We start from the raw sequence: 25227 nt of genomic DNA, 5'->3' as shown, positions 1-25227 counted from the left end.
ATATGCCGCGGAGCGGCTGGGCCCGTGAGCCATGGCCGCTGGGCCTGCGCATCCGGAGCCTGTGCTCCGCAACGGGAGAGGCCACAACAATGAGAGGCCCGCGTACCGCAAAAAGAAAAAAAAAAAAAAAAAAAAAAAAAAAAAAAAAAGTATACCAGATTGGGGGCTTCCGTGGTGGTGCAGTGGTTGAGAGTCCGCCTGCTGATGCAGGGGACACGGGTTCGTGTCCCGGTCCGGAAAGATCCCACATGCTGTGGAGCAGCTGGGCCCATGAGCCATGGCCGCTGAGCCTGCACGTCCAGAGGCTGTGCTCCGCAACGGGAGAGGCCACAACAGTGAGAGGCCCGCGTACCGCCAAAAAAAAAAAAAAAAAAAGTATACCAGATTGGAAGTTGTAGCATGTAAACTGTAAGTATAAGAAACCTGGAATTGTTATATTAATATAAGTAAAATACATACTGGAAATCGAGAAGCATTACTAGACGTAAAGAGGCCAGGAGCATCTTGATAAAATGACCAATTCATCAGGATTCTGACCAGTAGCACATAAAAGATCCTTAATATATTCTGTAAGGGAAAACCTCAGAAGATAAATCCTTAGGTGAGCTCACCTCTGTCTTTCTCCAGTATCTTTATTTGAAGGAATTTAAAATTATTTTGAGTGCTGGGTGTGACTGAAACTGAAGCACAATATCAGTTGCTAAAAGGTAGTAATTGCACCATATTCCACTATGCTTTAATTAGAAACAAAGGATTATATTTTGTTAATTATTGTAATTTAAAGTCAGTATAAACAAGAAAAACACTTGCTTTCTGTTCTTTCCCCAGAAAAATCATAAAGCATTCACTTCTGTGTCTCTCAAATTCCATTTTCTGGAAATGACTAAAGACTGTAGCAGGCATATTTTAGATTATTTAGAGACCATGTACATGCCAAAGTCCAATGTTGATTTTACAGAATCACTGAGAAGAAGCACGTTAAGTGAGTAAACCTTTAAACAGATTTAATGTTCATCAGATAGAAGTATCTTTGGTAAATAATTTTCTCTATGACTTTACTTAAAAAACTAATACCTCGTGATTCCAGACAGATTGGGGAAACTGCTTCCAATGTTCTGGTGCAGTAGCGAAGTGACGAGAACCATTGATGAGAAACTGATGTGAGGTCACATAGATTTAGTGTGAGTTAATGAAAGGAAACATTTTTCTCCCTTTGAACTTAACTCTACAAATTCATTGTGAGTTTTCTTGAAAATTGCCTCTTCACAATGGCCTTTGAGGAGCTCCTGAATGAAGTTGGTGGCCTGGGAAAATTCCAGATCCTTCAGATGGTTTTTGTTCTTCCTCCAGTCATGATAGCAGCCTGTCACATACTGCTGGAGAACTTCACTGCAGCCATTCCTGGTCATCGCTGCTGGGTCCCCATCCTTGATAATGACACTGTCTCTGATAATGACACTGGGATCTTCAGCCCTGATGTCCTCTTGAGAATCTTCATCCCGTTAGATTCTAACTTGAAACCAGAGAAATGTCATCGCTTCCTCCTCCCCCAGTGGCAGCTCCTTCAACTGAACGGGACCTTTCCCAACATGACTGACCTGGACACAGAGCCCTGCGTGGACGGCTGGGTGTATGACCGAAGCTCCTTCTCCTCCACCATAGTGACTGAGGTAAAGGCCCCATTTACCTCTTCTGAGTACGTGGTGTGGGTGTTTAGAATAACATAAATAGGTACTGTTCAAATATTCAGTTACTGAGTAGATAGTATAATCAGCTCTCTTTTATTCTTTCAGTGATTGTTTATCTTTTTTTGTTTGTTTGTTTTTTCTTTTTTTTTGCGGTACGTGGGCCTCTCACTGTTGTGGCCTCTCCTGTTGCGGAGCACAGGTTCCGGATGTGCAGGCTCAGCGGCCATGGCTCACAGGCCCAGCTGCTCCACGGCATGTGGGATCTTCCCAGACCGGGGCATGAACCCGTGTCCCCTGCATGGGCAGGTGGACTCTCAACCACTGAGCCACCAGGGAAGCCCCTGTTTATCTTTTTAATTGCCAAACACTTACATTACAACTGAGGATGATGAAATCAACAAACTGGTTATGAATTTTACTATCACAAGGCTTAAAATTTAATGTGAAGATTGACGTTTAGACAAGGACATACTTGATATAATGTGTGAAAAATTATTCTTGGTCACTTGTTCTCAGTCTAGTTGCAATTGGAAATATTTGTATTAACTTAAAAAAATTCCATTTCCTGACTAATTGTCAGAGAAACAAATCAGAATGTATTTCACTATACGTGTGATCCAGGCATCAGTGATTAAAAAAAATAAACAAACCTCAATTTTTCCAATGGGTGACAGAGATTGAGAACCACTGAGGTATGCAGTGCTCAGTCAATATGAAGATTGGCCCTGGTATAACCTGGGAGAGTGAGCTGAGGATCTAGAGAAAGCCATGCTTAAGCTGAGACATGAATGATACAAATGAGTAGATGTAGTAAAGGAAGCCAGAGGGTGTGTTCACTGAGGGCTATTGGAGTGAGTGCACATTGAATGGTAAAAGGTGCTGTGAAGCTCCTCTGTGCTGGTTTCCTTCTCTTCCAGTGGGACCTCGTATGTGATTATCAGTCACAGAAACCAGTGGTTCAATTCCTATTCATGGCTGGTATGCTGGTGGGGGGCCTCATATATGGCCATCTCTCAGACAGGTGAGTGTCTCCAGATCACTGCTGCCATTCCTCTGTGGTGTTTTCACAGTTTATGATTAATTGCTTCATAAAAATTCTTTATTGAGTACCAATATACAATTTATACTGTTGTGGGTTGCCTTGGTTCCAAGGGAGCTATAGATGGAAATGCAGAATTAGAATCATTGTGATGAATGTCATTTTGTTGCCACAGAGTTCTCTGTACTGGACACAGAAATGACCTCTTCATAAGATCTGGGTGCATTTCAGAATAGTAGTTAGAGGTGAGTTACCATAAACTTCATTTATAAAGGTGAGAAGGAGTTACCAATGGGAAGTGAGAGGAAGGTGCTTCAAGGTAGGAGGTTCTTCCTGTTTGAAGAAACAGCATTGTAGGCCTTTCCCAAGGCTTCAGTGAGCTAAATGCTTGTGGGTTCTCACATTCGTCCTCATATCATGGTTACCCCACTGTAATTAGTATTGATTTCTATAAAATTTGTGTGCTCAGTGAGATGGTACTGAAGTTGAATTAGAAATAATTGTGGCTATAATCTGTATGTTTAATTTTGTAAGAGAAAAAAAGCCTCATTACAGGTAATACTTTCAACAATATAAGGTAACTAATCTATAGAACTCAGGAGTCATAATTTTTGGAGTGAGAAGTTTGGGTTATCCTGTGCCTGGCACTGGTCACCCAAAAGTAAGAGGACCAGCATGACTGCCACAGACTCAAGTCTCTCACAGGGGAAATGGAAGGCTTAAAGTATCTCTTGTCATCTGTAAGCCTAACGTCCTTTAATCTTACAGCTGAAAATTGTGGACTCTGAATGTGTCACCTCTCGAATCATGATTCTGTTCTATTGGTTTATCTGTCTCTTTATATGCCAGTACCATACTCTTTTGATTATTATAGCTTTGTAATATAGCTTGAAATAGACAGTGTTCTGCTTCTAGCTTGGATCTTCTTTGTCAGGATTGCTTTGACTATTTGGGTTCATTAGTGATTTCATATAAATTTTTGGACAGTTTTTTTCTGTTTCTGTGAAAGATGCCACTGGAATTTTGATAGATATTGCACTGAAGCTACAGATGGCTCTGGGTAGTGTGAACATTTAAAAAATATTAATTTTTCCCATCCATGAACATGAGTTCTTTCCATTTATTTTTGTCGATTTCAATTTCTTTCATCATCTTGTTTTTTTCAGTGTCCAGATCTTTCATCTCCTTAATCATTTTATTGTTTTTGATGCAGCTGCAGAGCACAGGGAGATCAGCTTGGTGCTTTGTGACTGCCTGGAGGGGTGGGATGGGGAGGGTGGGAGGGAGGGAGACGCAGGAGGGAAGGGATGTGGGAACAGATGTATATGTATGACTGATTCACTTTGTTATAAAGCAGAAACTAAAAAAAAAAAGATGCTATAGTAAATGGGATTGTTTCTTTTATTACCCTTTTCAGATATTTCATTGTTGGTATATAGAAATGTGTTTGATTTTCATAAGTTGATTTTGTTTCCTTCAACTGTACTGAATTTGTAAATAAGTTCTAACAAAGTTTTTGGTTGAGTCTTCAGGGTTTTCTACATACAAGTTCATATCATCTGTAACAAAAAGAATATAATTCCTTCTTTACCATTTGAATGCATTTTACTTCTTTTTCTTGTCTGATAGCTCTGATTAGGACTTTCAGGTTTATGTTGATAGGAGTGGTGTGAGTGGGCTCCCTTTATTCCCTTGAACTTAGAGGTAAATCTTGCAAACTGTCACTACTGAGTACGATGTTATCTGAAGGCTTGTCATATATTGAGGTATATTGAGGTTGAAGTATTTTCCTTCTACACCCAATTAATTGAGCATTTTTATCATGAAAGGATATTGTATTATATAAATGGATTTTTCTTTATCTTTTGAAATGATCATATGATTTTTAACTTTCATTCCATTAATATAGTGTATCACATATATTGATTTCCATATGTTGAACTCCTTGCATCCTAGGGATGAATTGCACTTCATCATATTGTATGACCCTTTTAATGTGCTGTTAAATTTGGTTTGCTATTATTTTGGTGAGAAACTTTTTGCATCTATATTCATCAGAGATGTTGGACTGTAGTTTTCTTGTTGTGTCCTTATCTGATTTTGATATCTTGAAAGTGGTGGTCTTCTAAAATGAGTTTGACCATAATTCAAAAAGATACATGTACCACAAAGTTCATTGCAGCACTATTTACAATAACCAGGACATGGCAGCAACCTAAATGTCCATTGACAGATGAATGAATAAAGAAAATGTGACACATATATACAATGAAATATTACTCAGCCATGAAAAGGAACGAATTGAGTATTTGTAAGGTGGATGGACCTAGAGTCTGTCATACACAGTAAAGTAAGTCAGAAAGAGAAAAACAATAGGAAAATGTATGCTAGCACACATGTATGGAAACTAAAAAGATGGTACTGATGAACCTAGTAGCAGGGCAGGAATAAAGACGCAGACATAGAGAACAGACTTGAGGACACAGGGGGAAGGGGAAGCTGGGACGAAGTGAGAGAGTAGCATTGACATATATACACTACCAAATGTAAAATGGATGGCTAATGGGAAGCTGCTGCATAGCACAGGGAGATCAGCTCGATGCTTGGTGATGACCTAGAGGGGTGAGATAGGGAGAGTGGGAGGGAGGCTCAAGAGGGAAGGGATGGGGGATATATGTATATGTAAAGCTGATTCACTTTGTTGTACAGCAGAAACTAACACAACATTGTACAGTAATTATACTTCAATAAAGACATTAAACAAACAAACAAACAAACAAACAAACAAATAAATAAAATGAGTTTGAGACTGTATTCTCCTCTTCAGTGTTTTGGAAATGTTTGAGAAGAGTTGGTGTTTATTCTTCAAATGTTTGTAAGAATTCACCTGTGAAATCATCAGGTCTTTTAAAAAAAGTTTAAATATAGTCAATTTATAGTATTGTATTAGTTTCAAGTACATAAAATTGTGATTCAATATTTTTATAGATTATATTCCATTTAAAGTTATTACAGGGCCTCCCTGGTGGCGCAGTGGTTGAGAGTCCGCCTGCCGATGCAGGGGATACGGGTTCGTGCCCCGGTCTGGGAGGATCCCATATGCCGCGGAGCGGCTGGGCCCGTGAGCCATGGCCGCTGGGCCTGCGCATCCGGAGCCTGTGCTCCGCAACGGGAGAGGCCACAACAGTGAGAGGCCCGCATACCGCAAAAAAAAAAAAAAAAAAAAGTTATTACAAATTAACAGCTACATTTACCTGTGCTCTACAATTTATCCTTGTGGCTTATCTATTTCATTCATAGTAGTTTATGTCTCTTAATCTCATCCCCTATCTTGCCTCCCCGCCCTTCCCTTTCCCCATTGGTAACCACTAGTTTGTGAGTCTGTTTCTGTATAATTACATAATTAATTTGTATTACTTTTTAGATTCCACATATAAATGAAAGCACAGAGTATTTGTCTTTTTCTGTCTGACTTTTTTCTCTAAGCATAATACTCTGTAGGCCCATCCACAGTGTTGCAAATTGTAGAATTTCCTTTTATTATTTTTTTTCTTTTTGCGGGCCTCTCACTGTTGTGGCCTCTCCTGTTGCGGAGCACAGGCTCCGGACGCGCAGGCTCAGCGGCCATGGCTCACGGGCCCAGCCGCTCAGCGGCATGTGGGATCCTCCCGGACTGGGGCACGAACCTGTGTCCCCTTCATCGGCAGGCAGACTCTCTACCACTGCACCACCAGGGAAGCCCCTACTTCTTTTTTATCATTGAGCAATATTCCATTGTATGTATATATGTAGATATATGTGTGTGTGTGTATATATATATATATATATATATATATATATATATATATATATATATATATAATATCTTCTTTATTCATTCATCTGTTGATGGACACTTAGGTTGCTTTCATATCTTTACTATTGTAAATAATGCTGCTATGAACATTTGTATGCACTTATCTTTTTGAATGGCATATTTTTTCTTTTCAGATATGTATCCAGAAGTGGTATTGCTGGATCATATGGTAGTCTATTTCTAGTTTTTTGAGGAAACTCCATACTGTTTTACATAGTTTCTGCACCAATTCACATTCCCACCAACAATGTATAAAAGTTCCCTTTTCTCTGCATTTTCACCAAGAGTTGTTGTTTGTGGTCTATTTCATGATAAATATTTGATAGGTTTGAAGTGATATCCCATTGTGATTTGGATTTGCATTATCTGATGATTCCTAGTGTTGAGTATCTTTTCATGTGCCAGTTGGTCATCTGTTTTTGTATTTGGAAAAATGTCTAATCAGTTCTTCTGCCCATTTTTATATAGGGTAGTTTACTTTTCTTGATATTGCGTTATATATGTTGTTTAAATATTTTGGATATTTTCTTTTGAGGATGGGTGAGGTTTTGATTAGTGATTCAATATCTTTCATCATTATTGGTGTGTTCAGATATTGAATTTGCTAATGTTTCTGTCTTGGTAGATGGTATGTTTCTAGAAAATTTTCCCTTTATTCTAGGTTATCCACTTTGTCACTTATAAATATCTGCAGTAGTCTCTTTGTATCTCTGTAGTATCAGCTGTAATCTATCTGCTTTCACTTTAAATTTTTTAATTTAAATATTCTCTCATTTTCTTAGTCAAATAAGTTTCTCAATTTTGTTTGCTTTTTCAAAAAATCGCGACTTGGTTTTGTTGATGGCTTCTATTCTTTTCCTAGTTTCTATTTTATTTATTTCTGAACAGCTCTTAGTTATTTCTTTCCTTCTGCTAGCATTGGGCTTAGTTTTTCTTCTTTTCCAGTTCCTTCAGGTGTAAATTAATGTTATTTGAGAGGTTTCTTTTTTTTTAAACATCCTTATTGGACTATAATTGCTTTACATTGTTGTGTTAGTTCCTGCTGTATAAAAAAGTGAATCAGCTATACCTATACATATATCCCGAAATCCCCTCCCTCATCGTCTCCCTCCCACCCTCCCTATCCCACCCCTCTAGGTGGACACAAAGCACTGAGCTGATCTCCCTGCGTTATGCAGCTGCTTCCGACAAGCTATCTGTTTAACATTTGATAGTGTATATATGTCAAAGCTACTCTGTCATTTCTTCCCAGCTTACCCTTCCCCCTCACTGTGTCCTCAAGTCCATTCTCTACATTTCCATCTTTATTCCTGTCCTGCCCCCAGGTTCTTCAGAACTATTTGGTTTTTTTTAGATTCCAAATATATGTGTTAGCATACGGTGTTTGTTTTTCTCTTTCTGATTTACTTCACTCTGTATGACAGATTCTAGGTCCATCCACCTCACTACAAATAACTCATTTTCATTTCTTTTGATGGCTGAGTAATATTCCATTGTATATATGTGTCACATCCCCTTTATCCATTCATCTCTTGATGGACACTCAGGTGGCTTCCATGTCCTGGCTACTGTAAATAGTGCTGCAATGAACACTGTGGTACATGACTCATTGAATTATGGTTTTCTCATAGTGTATCCCCAATAGTGGGATTGCTGGATCATATGGTAGTTTTATTTTTAGTATTTTAAGGTACCTCCATACTGTTTTCCATAGTGGCTGTATCAATTTACATTCCCACCAACAGTGCAAGAGTGTTCCCTTGTCTCCACACTCTCTCCAGCATTTACTGTTTGTAGATTTTTTGATTATGGCCATTCTGACTGGTCTGAGGTGATACCTCATTGAAGTTTTGATTTGCATTTCTGTAATGATTAGTGATGTTGAGTATCCTTTCATGTGTTTGTTGGCAATTTGTATAACTTCTTTTTTCTTTTTAACATCTTTATTGGAGTATAATTGCTTTACAATGATGTGTTAGTTTCTGCTTTATAACAAAGTGAATCAGTTATACATATACATATGTCCTCATATCTCTTATCTCTCGTGGCTCCCTCCCTCCCACCCTACCTATCCCACCCTGCTAGGTGGTCACAAAGCACCGAGCTGATCTCCCTGTGCTATGTGGCTGCTTCCCACTAGCCATCTATATTACTTTTGGTAGTGTATATAGGTCCATGACACTCTCTCACTTTGTCCCAGCTTACTCTTCCCCCTCCCCATATCCTCAAGTCAATTCTCTAGTAGGTCTGCATCTTTATTCCTCTCTTGCCCCTAGGTTCTTCTGACCATTTTTTCCCTTAAATTCTGTATATATATGTGTTAGCATACAGTATTTGTTTTTCTCTTTCTGACTTAATTCACTCTGTATGACAGACTCTAGGTCCATCCACCTCAATACAAATATCTCAATTTCATTTCTTTTTATGGCTGAGTAATATTCCATTGTATATATGTGCCACATCTTCTTTATCCATTCATCCGATGATGGACAGTTAGGTTGCTTCCATGTCCTGGCTATTGTAAATAGAGCTGCAATGAACATTTTGGTACATGACTCTTTTTGAATTATGGTTTTCTCAGGGTATATGCCCAGTAGTGGGATTGCTGGGTCATATGGTAGTTCTATCTGTAGTTTTTTAAGGAACCTCCATACTGTTATCCATCGTGGCTGTATCAATTTACATTCCCACCAACAGTGCAAGAGGATTCCTTTTCTCCACACCCTCTCCAGCATTTATTGTTTCTAGATTTTTTGATGATGGACATGCTGATCAGTGTGAGATGATATCTCATTGTAGTTTGTTTTTGTTTTTGTTGTTGTTTTTTTGTGGTACACAGGCCTCTCACCATTGTGGTCTCTCCCGCTGTGGAGCAGAGGCTCTGGACGCGCAGGCTCAGCGGCCATGGCTCACGGGCCCAGCCGCTCCATGGCATGTGGGATCCTCCCGGACCGGGGCACGAACCCGTGTCCCTTGCATCGGCAGGCGGACTCTCAACCACTGCGCCACCAGGGAAGCCTCTGAAGGTTGCCTTTTCATCTTGTTTATAGTTTCCTTTACTGTGCAAAAGCTTTTAAGTTTCATTAGGTCCCATTTGTTTATTTTTATTTCCATTTCTCTAAGAGGTAGGTCAAAAAGGATCTTGCTGTGATTTCTGTCATAGAGCGTTCTGTCTATGTTTTCATCTAAGAGTTTGATAGTGTCTGGCCTTACATTTAGGTCTTTAATCCATTTTGAGTTTATTTTTGTGTATGGTGTTACAGAGTGTTCTAATTTCATACTTTTACATGTAGCTGTCCAGTTTTCCCAGCACCACTTATTGAAGAGGCTGTCTTTTCTCCACTGTATATTCTTGCCTCCTTTATCAAAGATAAGGTGACCATATATGCGTGGGTGTATCTCTGGGCTCTCTATCCTGTTCCACTGATCTATATTTCTGTTTTTGTGCCAGTACCATACTGTCTTGATTACTGTAGCTTTGTAGTATAGTCTGAAGTCAGGGAGCCTGATTCCTTCAGTTCCATTTTTCGTTCTCAAGATTGCTTTGGCTATTCGGGGTCTTTTGTGTTTCCATACAAATTGTGAATTTTTTTGTTCTAGTTCTGTGAAATATGCCAGTGGCATTTTGATAGAGATTGCATTGTATCTGTAGATTGCTTTGGGTAGTATAGTCATTTTCACAATGTTGATTCTTCCAATCCAGGAACATGGTATATCTCTCCATCTATTTGTATCATCTTTAATTTCTTTCCTCAGTGTCTTATAATTTTCTGTATACAGGTCTTTTGTCTCCTTAGGTAGGTTTATTCCTAGATATTTTATTCTTTTTGTTGGAATGGTAGATGGGAGTGTTTTCTTAATTTCACTTCCAGATTTTTCATCATTAGTGTATAGGAATGCAAGAGATTTCTGTGCGTTAATTTTGTATCCTGCTACTTTACTTTACTTTTCTCTGGTTGCTGTGGCTAAAACTTCCAAAACTATGCTGAATAATAGTGGTGAGAGTGGGCAACCTTGTCTTGTTCCTGATCTTAGTGGAAATGGTTTCAGTTTTTCACCTTTGAGGACAATGTTGGCTGTGGGTTTGTCATATGTGGCCTTTATTATGTTGAGGAAAGTTTCCTCTATGCCTACTTTCTGGAGGGTTTTTATCATAAATCAGTGTTGAATTTTGTTGAAAGTGCTCTCTGCATCTATTGAGATGATCATATGTTTTTTCTCCTTCAATTTGTTAATATGGTGTATCACGTTGATTGATTTGCATATATTGAAGAATCCTTGCATTCCTGGGATAAACCCCACTTGATCATAGTGTATGATCCTGCTGCTATTTAACATCATACTGTAAACGTATGTAGAGCAATTAGAGAGAAAGAGAAATAAAATTTACCCAAAGTAAAAAGGAAGAATAATAATATAATTATATATAGAGAGAGAGGGAGATGACATGATTATATAGATATAGAAAATTCCAAAGAATGCACAAGAAATTCATTAGAACTAATAAAGGAATTTAAGAAAGTTGCAGAGTACAAAACGAACACACAAAAATCAGTTGTTTTTCTATATATTTGAAGTGAACAATTTGAAAAGAAAATTAGGAAATTTATTACCCACACATCATCTTCTAAAGGAATAAAATACTTAGAAATAAATTTAACCTAGGATGTGAAAGACTTGCACATTGAAAACTATACAGCATTGTTGAAAGAAATTAGAGAAGACCTAAATAACTGGAAAGTATCCCATATTAATGAGGTAGGAAGACCTAATATTATCAATGAAGTCAATCATATTTAATGCAACTACAGTTTCAATGAAATCACTATCAAAACTCCAATGTAATGTTTTTCTAGAAACAGAAAAGCTGAAACTTATATTCATATGAAATCAGGGCTCCAAATAGCCAAACAATTTTGAAAAAGAAGAGTAAATTCAGGGGACTCATGCATCTCGGTTTCAGAACTACAACAAAGCTACAGTTACCAAATGTTATGGTACTGGTATAAGGATTGACATACAGACAAATGTAATAGAACTGAGAGTTCAGAAATAAACCCATGCATTTATAGCCAACTGTCTTTTGACAAGGGTGCCAAGACCATTTAATGTGAGAAAGAACAGGCTCTTCAGCAGATGGCATTGAATAACTAAATGTCCACATACAATAGAATAAAGTTTTCTCTTCTGTGCACACTGTATATAAAAATTAACCCAGAATGTATCATTGACCTACATATAAAAATTAAAAACTTGAAAATCTTAAAAGAAAACATAGAAATAACTTTTCATGACCGTTTATTCAGAAATGAATTCTGAGAAATCAAAAGCACAAACAACAATAGAAAAATAGGTAAATTGGACTTCATCAAATTTTAAAACTATTGTGTATCAAAGTACATTATCGATAAAGTGAAAACACAAACAGAAAATGGGTGAAAATATTGGCAAATCATATATCTTTTAAATGTTTAATATCCAGAACATATAAATAACTTAATGATAAAATAATAAACCAATTAAAAATTAGCAAAGAATTTGAATAGATATGGTCACAGAGAAGATATTCAAGTTGCAATAAGCACACGAAAAGAACCTCAACAACATCACTTATTAAAGAAATGCAAATCAATACTATCTGGGAAACCAGTGCACACATACTAAGTTGGGTATAATAAAAAAATAAAAATCATAAATAGGAGAGAGCTCAAGAAGGTGGAGCAAGAGAATGAGTACCTCACTTCCCGCCATCAACACATCACAAATACATCTACATGTAGAACAATTCTCAGTGAAAACTAACTGTAAATTTCCATAAGTACTCCTGTACAGCCAAGGTTAAAAGGTAGATAAACAAGTAAGGATGAGAAAAAAAGCTATTTTGTCAGAACCTGTGCTCCTCTGAGTGGACTAAAAGAAAAAGGGAGATTTCATGGGTGCACATGTGTAAGGAGTGCATGCATGCTGGCTTGCCACCAGACAGGGCATGTAGAGGTCTGCTCTAGTGCTGCTGTGTTTATCATGACCACCTCACTATGCACCATAGCTCAAGCAGAACAAATGCTTAGGACCTGCTTACTCCACACCACCAGCAGAATTGGATCTAGGGTGGCCAGGACCTGGGAAAAGACTCAATTTTGGGATGCAGATGCTCCCTTGTAACAGAGTAGACATCAGGTGGAGCAGCGACAGCCATAGTTAGCAGTTACTCTAGTGGTGCCCTAGAAGTAACCTTGACTTGTGATAGCAGCTGCTCCACAACAGCAAAACCCTCCCCACGTGTCCCACCTGCCCTGAAGAGAAGTTCCACCCAGGGCAGGAGCAATGTAGCCTGGGGACAGTGATCAATTAATTATAAGCACAAAGGGTCTTGCCCCTGAGACAGGGCAGAGAGGGGACTGCTCTAGAGGCTGCCAGTTTTTGAGGACTGCCTTGCTGTGTCCCCCAGCCCAAGCCAAGTGAATGTTCTGTTCCTGCTCACTTTATTCCACAGTGCGGCACTGGATATGGGGTGGCCACCACCAGGGAAAAGATGCAGCCATGGGCTGTATCTGAGTGGAGCTGCAGAGGTCTACACAGCACAGAATTAGACCTCTGTATGTGCACAAGCCACACTTGTTTCACCACTCTCCTCCTCTAGAGCAAAGGTCCCACTGTCGAGAGAAAGAAAAACACACAATTAAAAGGAAAGCAGGCAGCATGAGTCCAACCCTCGGGGCTTCCAATCCAGCAATTTAAGATTAGATCTAGCTCGTGACAAGGCAATGATGGCCACTGAACAGAGGGAAGTCCTGCCTCACATCTTGAATAGGCTCTAGGTCTTCTACTGCCAGGCCTGCCCCATCAAGGTGATACCTGCCAGCACTCCCTGAGGAAACAGCTGACTGACATCCACATCAAATCCAGCCCTCTCCCCAAAGGCACTGGACACACCCAGTCTACAAAGAGATGTTCACATATGAGAGCACTCCTTCAAGACCATAATAGGTAACTGTTTCAACTAAATACATAGAGACAGAGAAAGTTAAGTAAAATGAAAAAACAGAGGGACTACTCTCAACTGAAGGATCAAGAGAAAATGCCTTAAAAAATAATGAAACAGAAATAAACAATTTACATGATAAAGAATTCAAAACATTGATAATGAAAAATGTTAACTGAATTAGGGAAAAGATTGATCTAAACACTGATCATTTAAACAAGGAAATAGAAAATGCAAGAAAGAACTAATCAAAAATAAATAATTCAATATCTGAAATAAAGAACACACTAGAAGAAATGACTAGCAGACTAGGTGACATATAACAAAGCACAAGTGATCTGAAGATAGAATATTGGAAATCACACAGTCAGAACAGCAGAATGAAAGACACATAAAAAAATGATCACGATCTACAAGATCTCTGAGATAACATGAAGCATGACAACATTTGCATTATTGGGGTTCCAGAGGGAGAAGAGAAAGATAAGTAGATTGAAAATGGATATAAGGAAATTATGCCTGAAAATTTCCCAAACCTGGAGAAAGAAACAGATATCCAGGCACAGGAAGCACAGAGGGTCCTAGAAAAGATTAAACCAAACAGACCCACAACAAGATATATCATAATTAAAATGATAAAAGTGAAAGATAAAGAAAGGATTCTAAAGGCAGCAAGAGAAAAACAATGAGTTATATGCAAGAGAATTCCCATAAGGCTATCAACTGATTTTTGTGCAGAAAATTTGCAAGCCAGAACGGAGTGCCATGACATATTCAAGGTGCTGAAAGGAAAAAAACAGCAACCCAGGATACTCTACCAAGCAAGAGTACCATTTAGGATAGAAAGAGAAATAAAGAACTTCTTAGAAAAGCAAAACTGAAAGAATTAATCAATACTAAACATATCGTAAAAGAAATGTTGAATGTTCTTCTCCAAATAGAAAAGAAGTAAGGATCTATAAGAGAGGGAAAATCCCATTAGGAAACACAAATATATAGAAAGAATTTAAGATCACTAAATGCACCAGCTGTACATTAAAAGTCAAAAAATTGTAAAAACAACCATAATTACTATGAGATAAACAGTTAAGAGATAAACATGAATATGTAAAAATGACATCAAAACCACAAATGTTGGGGAGGGGAATAAAAATGTGTATGTCTTAGAATGTGTTTGAACTTAAATAACAGCCAGTTTAAAACAAGTGGGTATAATTATGAGTCAACATACATGAACCCCATGGTAAAAATAAATCAGAAACCTATAGTAAATACACAAAAATCAGGACTTCCTTGGTGGTGCAGTGGTTAAGATTCCATGCTCCCAATGCAGGGGGCCTGGGCTCAATCCCTGGTCAGGGAGCTAGATCCCACATGCATGCCACAACTAAGGAGCCCGTCTGCCGCAACTGACAGGGTGCAACAAAACAAACAAACAAACAAACAAACAAACAAATAAATATTTTTAGGGCTTCCCTGGTGGCACAGTAGTTAAGAATCCACCAGCCAAGGCAGGGGACACAGGTTCGAGCCCTGGTCGGGGAAGATCCCACATGCCGCAGACCAACTAAGCCCATGCGCCACAACTACTGAAGCCCGCGCACCTGGAGCCTGTGCTCCACAACAAGAGAAGCCACTGTGATGAGAAACCCGTGCACTGTGAGGAAGAGCAGCTCCCGCTCGCCGCAACTAGAGAAAGCCCACGTGCAACAAGGAAGACCCAATGCAGCCAAAAATAAATAATAAATAAATTTATAAAAAGAATACACAAAAATCATAAAGAGAGAAAGCCAAGAACACTATTAAAGAAAATCATCATTTTATATATAGTAGTGTGTACACCTGAAACCAACACAACATTGTAAATCAACTATACTCCAATAAAAAGTAAGAAAAAAATTTTAAGAAGAAAATTATCAAATCACAATAGTAGGAACTAAAAGAAGATAAAATGAAGAAAGCAGATCTATAAAAACAACCAGAAAACATGTAATAAAATTGCAAAAGTACACCACTATCAATAATTACTTTAAATATCAATTAACTCATGCTCCAATCAAAAGATATAGAGTAGCTAATTGGAAAAAGAAACCAAGACATTCAGTATGCTGCCCACATGAGACAACTTGAGAGTGAGTCTGAAAGTGAAGGAATAGAAAAAGATACTTCAAAGGGAAACAACAAGAAATCAGAAGTAGCAGTACTCATATGGAACATAATAGATTTTATAACAAAGCCTATAGAAAAAGACAAAGAAGGTTTTATATAATAATACAGGGATAAATACAAGAACAGGATATTACACTAGCTAACATATATGCACTCAATAGAGGAACACCTAAATATATAAAGCAAACACTAGCAAACATAAAGGGAGAAATGGACAATAATACAGTAATAGTAGGAAAATTTAACATTCCACTGACATCAGTGGACTGATCATCCAGACAGAAAATCAGTAAGGCAAAAGTGGTCTTAAAGACACAATAGACCAGTTGGACTTAGTTGATATCTACAGGACATCACATCCACGCCCCCCGAAAAATCAGAATACACATTCTCTTCAAGTGCACATGGAATGTTCTCCAGGATAGATCACATATTGGACAACAAAACAAGTCTCAACAAATTTAAGATAGAAATAATATAAAACATTTTTTCCTACCACAGCAGTATGAATCCAGAAATCAACTACAGGAAGAAAAATGGGAAAAGAACAAACATGTGGAGACTAAATAACATGCTGCTAAGAAACTACTGGGTCAATGACAAAATCAAAGAGGAAATCAGAATATACCCTGAGACAAGTGAAAATGAAGCACACTTTCCATAAACTGTGAGATGCATCAAAAGCAGTTCTAAGAGGGAAGTTTATAGCAATACAGGCCTTCCCCCCAAAACAAGAAAATTCTCAAATAAACCACCTAAACATAGTTAGAAAAAGAAAGACAAACAAAACACAAGTCACTAGAAGGAAGGAAGTAATAAAGTTCAGAAAGAAAATAAATAAATATAAATTTAAAAAAATAGAAAAGATCAATGGAACCAAGAGTTGGTTTTTTGAAAATATAAACAAAATTGATAAACCTGTAGCCAGGCTCACTAAGAAGAAAAGAGAGAGGACCCAAATAAACAAAGTAAGAAATGAAAAAGGGGAAATAACAACTGATACCACAGAGAAACAAAAAAATCATAAAAGAATACTATGACTATTTATACATCAAAATATTGGACAACCTAGAAGAAATTAACAAATTTCTAAAAGCATGCAGCCTGCCAATACTGAGTCAAGAAGAAACAGACAATTTGAACAGACTGATCAGTAGAAGTGAGATAGAATCTTTAATTTTAAAAACTTCTTGCAAACAAAAGTCCAGGGCCAAATGGCTTCAAAGGGGAATTCTACCAAACATGTAGAGAACAGTTAATATCTACCCTTCTCTAAAGAAGGTAAATATATACAGTGGTACATATATACAGTGGAATACTACTAAGCCACAAAAAAGAATGAAATAATGCCATTTGCAGCAACTTGGATGGACCTAGATATTATCATACTAAGTGAAGTAAGTCAGAAAGAGAAAGACAAACAGCATATGATATCACTTATATGTGGAATCTAGAATAAGATGCAAAAGAACTTATCTACAAAACAGAAACAGATTCATAGATATAGAGAACAGACTTGTGGTTGCCAAGCAGGAGGAGTGGTGGGGGAGGGATAGATTGGGAGTTTGGGATTAGCAGATCCAAACTATTATATACTGAATGGACAAACAAGTTCCTACAGTATAGCACAGGGAGCTATATTCAATGTCCTGTAATAAACAAAAAAAGGACAAGAATATGAAAAAGAATGAATATATATATATTCATATATATAGTCATATATATATGACTAATCACTTTGCTGTACAGCAGAAATTAACATAACATTGTAAAACAACTATACCTCAATAAAATAAAATAAAAAACAAAAACATCTATACTTCTCAAACTATTACAAAAAATTGCAGAGGAAGGAGCATGTCTGAACATATTCTCTGAGGCCATCATCACCCTCATACCAAAACCAGACAAAGCTGCCACAAAAAAAGGAATTAGAGGCAAATATCAATGAAGAACATAGTTGCAAAAGTCCTCAATAACATGTTGTTATTAGGAAACTGAATCCAACAATATATCAAAAAGATCATACAGAATAATCAAGTGTGCTTTATTGCATGGATGCAAGTATTTTTCAGTTTCTGCAAAGAAATCAGTGTGATATACCACATTAAGAAACTGAAGAATTAAGAAAAACCATATGGTCATCTAAATAGATGGAGAAAAAGATTTTGATAAAATTCAACATTCATTTACAGTAAAAAATCTTCAGAAAGTGGGCATAGAGGAAAGATACCATAACGTCATAATAGCCATATATGACAAGCACATAGCTAACATCATAATCACTGGTGAAAAACTGAAAGCATTTCTTATAAGTTCAGGAACAAGAAAAGGGTGCTCATTCTTGCCACATTTATTCAACATAGTATTGGAAGTCCTAGCCATGCAAATACAATAACAAATATTGGTGAGAATGTGGACAAAAGGGAACCCTTGTACACTATTGGTGACAATGTAAATTGAAGCAACCCCTGTGGAAGACAATATGGAAGGTTCTCAAAAAACTAAAAATAGAGCTACCATATGACCCAGCAATTCCATTCCTGGGATAATATCCAGAAAAAATGAAAACTCTAATTCAAAAAGATACATGCACCCCAATATTCATAGCAGCACAATTTATAATAGCTGAGACATGGGAGCAATCTGTGTACCCATTAACAGACTAATAAAGAAGATGTAGTATATAGTTACAATGGAATATTACTCAGCCATGATAAGAATGAAATTCTGGTTTTTGCAGCAATGTGGATGGACCTAGAAAATATTGTGCTAGTGAAATAAGTCAGAGAGAGAAAGACAAATACTCTATAACATCACTTATATGTGGAATCTTAAAAACTAATACCAATGAATGTATGCAAAAAAAAAAACAGGCTTACAGATACAGAAAACAAACTAGTGGTTACAAAATGGGACAGGAAGTGGGGAGGGAGATATTAGAGATATGGTATTAAGAGATAGATAAGACTATTGTGCATAGAACAGAAGAGCAACAAGGATATATTTTAAAGCACAGGGAATTATATCCATTATCTTATAATAACTTATATGGAATATAATCTGCAAAAATACTGAATCACTGTGCTGTACACCAGAAACTAATATAATATTGTAAATCAACAGTACTTCAACAAAAACTTAGAAATTTCAAGTGTTGGTGAGCATGTGGAGAAATTGAAACTCTTGTCCATTGATGGTGGGAATGTAAATTGGTGAAACCACTGTGGAAAACAGTTTGACAGATCCTCAAAAATCTAAACATGTAATTGCCATCTGAACCAGCAATTCCACTCCTAGGTATATACTCTAAAAACAGGGACTTAGACAGCTGTATATCAAAGAATACAGCAAAAAAGAATGAAGTTCTGGTACATGGTACAACATGAATGAACCTTGAAAAAATTATGCTAAATGAAATAAACCTGACACAAAAGAACAAATGTTGTAGGCATCCACTTATATGAAATATGTCTAGAACAGGCAAAGTAATAGAGACAGAAAGTAGATTAGTGATATCAGAAGAATAAGAGGGCAGGAGTGAATGGGAAATTACTGCTTGATGGTGATAGAATTTCTCTTTGTGTTGATGTAAATGTCTCAGAAAAAAGACAATGATGGTAGCACAACATGACGAATGTAATTAATCACAGGTTTGTACATCTAAAAATGATTAAAATGACAAGTATTGTATCTATCATATAACAATAAAAACATTCAAATATATCTCCAAACATCATTGTGAATTATGTGTCTAGTTCTGTCAATATTGTTTCATGTATTTCAAACTTTTTTTAAGTTAAGGTACATTTGACATTTCCAGCGTTATCTTTTCTGTAAATGTATTTTGTTTTGAAATTTATTTTATTTGATATTAATATAAAGACTCCCACATTATTATTACTATTTTAATTCTATATCTTTTTCTGTCAATTTACATTTTTTTACCTCTTTATTGGAGTATAATTGCTTTACAATGTTGTGTTAGTTTCTGCTGTATAACAGGGTGAATCAGCTATATGTATACATATAACCCCATATCCCCTCCCTCCCACCCTCCCTATCACACCCCTCTAGGTCCTCACAGAGCATCGAGCTGATCTCCCCGTGCTACACAACAGCTTCCCACTAGCTCTCTATTTTACATTTGGTAGTGTATGTATGTCAATGCTACTCTCTCGCTTCGTCCCAACTTTCCCTTTACCCGTCTGTGTCCTCAAGTCCTTTCTCTACGTCTGCGTCTTTATTCCTGCACTGCCACTAGGTTCATCAGTACCATTTTTTGTTTTTTTTAGATTCCATATAAGTGTGTTAGCATACGGTATTTTTTTTTCTCATTCTGACTTACTTCACTCTGTATGACAGATGCTAGGTCCATCTTTCAACTGACAATATTTTAAGTACTACAGTGGGCAGTGTAAAAGTACATCACTTTTTTGATCACTACAAGAAACCATATGCCAATAAAATAGAAAACCTGGAAGAAATAGAAAAATTCTTAGAAAAGCACAAGCTTCAGAGACTGAACCAGGAAGAAATAGAAAATATAAACAGACCAATGACAAGCACTGAAATTGAAACTGTGATTAAAAATCTTCCAACAAATAAAAGCCCATGACAAGATGGGTCCACACGCGAATTCTATCAAACATTTAGAGAAGAGCTAACACATATCCCTGTCAAAATCTTCCAAAATATAGCAGAGAGGGGAACACTCCCAAACTTATTCAACGAGGCCACCATCACCCTGATACCAGAACCAGACAAAGATGTCACAAAGAAAGAAAACTACAAGCCAATATCACTGATGAACAAACGTGCAAAAATCCTTAACAAAATATTAGCAAACAGAATCCAACAGCACATTAAAAGGGTCATACACAATGATCAAGTGGGGTTTACCCCAGGAATGCAAGGACTCTTCAATATACGCAAATCAATCAATGTGATACACTGTATTAACAAATTGAAGGAGAAAAACCATATGATCATCTCAATAGATGCAGAAAAAGCTTTTGACAAAATTCAACACCGATTTATGATTTTAAAAAAACCTCCAGAAAGTAGGCAGAGAGGGAACTTACCTCAACATAATAAAGGTCATATATGAAAAACCCACAGCCAACATCATTCTCAATGATGAAAAAGTGAAACCATTTCCCCTAAAATCAGGAACAAGACAAGGATGCTCACTCTCACCACTATTATTGAACATAGTTTTGGAAGTTTTAGCCACAGCAATCAGAGATGACAAAGAAATAAAAGGAATCCAAATTGGAAAGAAGGAGCAAACTCACTGTTTGCAGATGACCTGATACTATACATAGAAAATCCTGAAGATGCTACCAGAAAACTACTAGAGCTAATCAATGAATTTGGTAAAGTAGCAGGATACAAAATTAATGCACAGAAATCTCTTGCATTCCTATACACTAATGATGAAAAGTCTGAAACTGAAATTAAGAAAACACTCCCATTTACCATTGCAACAAATAGAATAAAATATCTAGGAATAAACCTACCTACGGAGACAAAAGACCTGTATGCAGAAAGCTATAAGACACTGATGAAAGAAATTAAAGATGATACAAACAGATGGAGAGATATACCATGTTCTTGGATTGGAAGAATCAACATTGTGAAAATGACTATACTACCCAAAGCAATCTACAGATTCAGTGCAATCCCTATCAAACTACCAATGGCATTTTTCACTGAACTAGAACAAAAAATTTCACAATTTGTAATGGAAACACAAAAGACCCCAAATAGCCAAAGCAATCTTGAGAAAGAGAAATGGAGCTGGAGGAATCATGCTGCCTGGCTTCAGACTATACTACAAAGCTACAGTAAACAGGACAGTATGATACTGGTACAAAAACAGAAATATAGATCAATGGAACAGGATAGAGAGCCCAGAGATAAACCCATGCACATATGGCCACCTTATATTTGATAAAGGAGGCAAGAATACACAATGCAGAAAAGACAGCTTCTTCAATAAGAAGTGCTGGGAAAACTGTACAGCTACATGTAAAAGAATGAAATTAGAACACTTCCTAACACCATACACAAAAACAACCTCAAAATGGATTAAAGACCTGAATATAAAGCCAGACACTATAAAACTCTTAGAGGAAAACATAGGCAGAACACTCTATGACATAAGTCACAGCAAGATCCTTTTTGACCCACCTCCTAGAGAAATGGAAATAAAAACAAAAATAAACAAATGGGACCTAATGAAACTTGAAAGCTTTTGCACAGCAAAGGAAACCATAAACAAGACCAAAAGACAACCCTCAGAATGGGAGAAAATATTTGCAAATGAAGCAACTGACAAAGGATTAATCTCCAAAACATACAAGCAGCTCATTCAGCTCAATATCAAAAATACAAACAACCCAATCCAAAAATGGGCTGAAGACCTAATTAGATATTTCTCCAAAGAAGATATACAGATTGCCAACAAACACATGAAAGAATGCTCAACATCATTATTCATTAGAGAAATGAAAATCAAAACTACAATGACATATCTCTTCACACTGGTCAGAATGGCCATCATCAAAAAATCTATAAACAATAAAAGCTTGTGTGGGTGTGGAGAAAAGGGAACACTCTTGCACTGTTGGTGGGAAGGTAAATTGACACAGCCACTATGGAGAACAGTCTGGAGGTTCCTTTAAAAACTAAAAATAGAACTACCATATGACCCAGCAATCCCACTACTGCACATATACCCTGAGAAAACCACAATTCAAAAAAAGTCATGTACCACAATGTTCATTGCAGCACTATTTACAATAGCCAGGACATGGAAGCGACCTAAGTGTCCATCAACAGATGAATGGATAAAGAAGATGTTGCACATATATACAATGGAATATTACTCAGCCATGAAAAGAAACGAAATTGAGTTATTTGTAGTGAGGTGGATGGACTTAGAGTCTGTTATACAGACTGAAGTAAGTCAGAAAGAGAAAAACAAATACCGTATGCTAACACATATATATGTAAGCTAAAAAAAAATCATTCTGAAGAACCTAGGGGCAGGACAGGAATAAAGACACAGACGTAGAGAATGGACTTGAGGACATGGGGAGGGGGAAGGGTAAGCTGGGACGAAGTGAGAGAGTGGAAAGGACATATATACACTACCAAATGTCAAATAAATAGATAATGGGAAGCGGTTGCATCCCATGGGGAGATCAGCTCGGTGCTTTGTGATCACCTAGAGGGCTGGTATAGGGAGCACGAGAGGGAGATGCAAGAGGGAGGGTTTATGGGGATATATTTATACATATAGCTAATTCACTTTGTGATACAGCAGAAACTAACACAACATTGTAAAGCAATTATACTCCAATAAAGATGTTAAAAAAATACAACAGTTTTTTAATTCACTCTGGTAATCTCTATCATTCGATGGAGTGTTTAGGTCATTAGCAATTAGTTTGATTGGGGATTTTCTTTCCATCTACCATTTCATTTTTTGTTTTCTAAACCATTTTCTTGATGATGATAGTGATTATGAACATGATTATTTGGTGTTGTGTTTGTCCTTATGTATCCCATTTTCTGTTTGGGAGGAAATTATTTGATGCTATTTTTAAATATTGCAGAGGAATTCCTAATACCAAACACTGTCTGTCTGTTTTTATTACAGACAATGGGCTTATATTTACATTAACACATCTCGTTTAGTCCACGTTGTCTCTACTAAGGCCCTCTTTTCTTGATGCCCAATGAAAGAAAAAATTCACTTTTCCTTATTTGTCTTTCACATTCTTTTTCCCTTCATTCTCCATTTTACATAATTCTTTCCTGTGAGAGATTGATATAATAGCCACTGTCTGGGTTATGGTGCTCTTATATTCTATTCTAGGAAAGCACATTACTTGAGGTTTATAAATACAGATTCAACAAAGAGTGACTCTTACATAAATCTTCAACAACTTTGATGCATTGCTTCACTGATCATTTGCATCAGTTGCGTCTTCACCTGTCTGGTGCTAGAGACCAAAGTACACTTTTAGCTCTCTTGTGTTCTACACACTATACAGACTCTCCACTATGGTAAATACATAACGTTAGTACAATGAATGCTCATGGTATATTCCAATATCCAACATTGTAGTTTCTTTTGTATGGTATCACTTCCTGTCAGAGTCCTCCTGGGGATTGGATGATGAAGTTTTAGTAATGTTAGTCTGTAAACCAGAGTGTTAGTATGAAGCGATTTCCGTTGTTGATTTAGCTCTTGTTTACTCAAGGTTTCAAGTACAAAGAATCACTTGTTAAAACATTGTCTAAATTTCAATGTATGCTTTGTTTTCTTAATTTTTTTTTTTTACCACAAATTATCATTCCTCCCATAATCTAACCTGCCTCTCTGTTTCTTAGCTTTGGGAGAAAGTTGATTCTCAGGTGGTGTTTGCTCCAGCTCGCCATCTCTGGGACCTGTGCAGCCTTTGCTCCCACCTTCCCCATTTACTGCTCACTACGCTTCTGGTCAGGTTGTTCTGTTGTGGTCATCATAACAAATAACTGGATGCTCAGTAAGTCAACAGTTTTGATTTTCTTGATTTTCCAAGCCTTGAATTTAACCTTGAAATTTCACCCTTATGTGACATTAATATCCCAATTGGGTTTTCTTTCAGTTGTAGAGTGGACAAGGTCCCAGTCAAAAGCCATGGTAATAACACTGATAACCTGTGCCATTAGTATCGGACAGATAATGCTGGGAGGACTGGCTTTTGTCTTTCGAGACTGGCATACCCTGCAGCTGGTGGTGTCTATACCATTCTTTGTCTTCTTTTTCTCCTCAAGGTATGAGCCTCTCTCTCCACTTAAGGGAACCTAGGATGAAAATGCATATTGAATTGGGATATACTGATTTTCTTATTCCCTGGACCCTTTCCTGTTGTTTTGACCTAAACCAGTGTTTCTCATCTGTTCACTCTGATCAATTTGAGATTTGAGAAGTAGAATAGGGAGTAACAGTGATCTTCCTTCAAGGGAGCTCGAGGTATTTTCTGCCATTTTGCTTCCTAAGTCTTACCCAGTATTGTGGTCATTGAGTTATTCCAATATTATTTTTCTTATAGACTTGAAGATATACTTTCAATTTTTTGGCTTTGGAATGAATAAGGTACAATAAAGTTTTCCATGATTTTCTATGTTGCAGATGAAATTGGATAAAGGAAGAGGCAGAAAATTTATTCATAGAGCAATTTAACAAAATAGCAACAGAATTTCTCCAGAAGTGAAAATGACATGCAGATTGGATGACTTACATTACGTATTCAACACTCCCTCTTCCCTTAAATAATTTTAACAAATATTTATTTATGGATAATTCCACCCCTACACTTAAAACCACTCTAGGGAGAATTAGCTTTAGTAGATCACAGAAAGATGACTACAGGCTTAATATAGTGAGATGAGTACAGAGAGAAAGAAGAGTAATCCATGTCAGACTCATCTGCTA

General features: G+C 37.1%; 1 protein-coding gene across 8 annotated transcripts in view; it reads left to right on the top strand.

The window, feature by feature from the left end:
* Positions 1-25227, top strand: part of LOC309808303 (solute carrier family 22 member 10-like) — a 51760-nt gene that overhangs the window by 14972 nt on the left and 11561 nt on the right. For 4 of the 8 annotated variants that reach the window (XM_082628434.1, XM_082628431.1, XM_082628432.1 and 1 more), the window contains 4 exons: positions 1351-1670; positions 2606-2709; positions 24141-24295; positions 24398-24566. In XM_082628434.1, the coding sequence (XP_082484560.1) occupies positions 1353-1670; positions 2606-2709; positions 24141-24295; positions 24398-24566 (746 nt within the window). In that variant the 5' untranslated portion in view covers positions 1351-1352. Of the gene's footprint in view, positions 1-167; positions 1671-2605; positions 2710-24140; positions 24296-24397; positions 24567-25227 lie in introns of those variants that run through there. The other 4 variants (XM_082628437.1, XM_082628436.1, XM_082628435.1 and 1 more) reach the window with 2 other exon arrangements.

The sequence above is a fragment of the Mesoplodon mirus genome (assembly GCF_964341445.2).
Source record: "Mesoplodon mirus genome assembly, chromosome: 7".
Taxonomy (NCBI): Eukaryota; Metazoa; Chordata; class Mammalia; order Artiodactyla; family Ziphiidae; genus Mesoplodon; species Mesoplodon mirus.
Note: the sequence above shows the minus strand (reverse complement) of the source record. Positions and strands in the feature narration are given on the sequence as shown.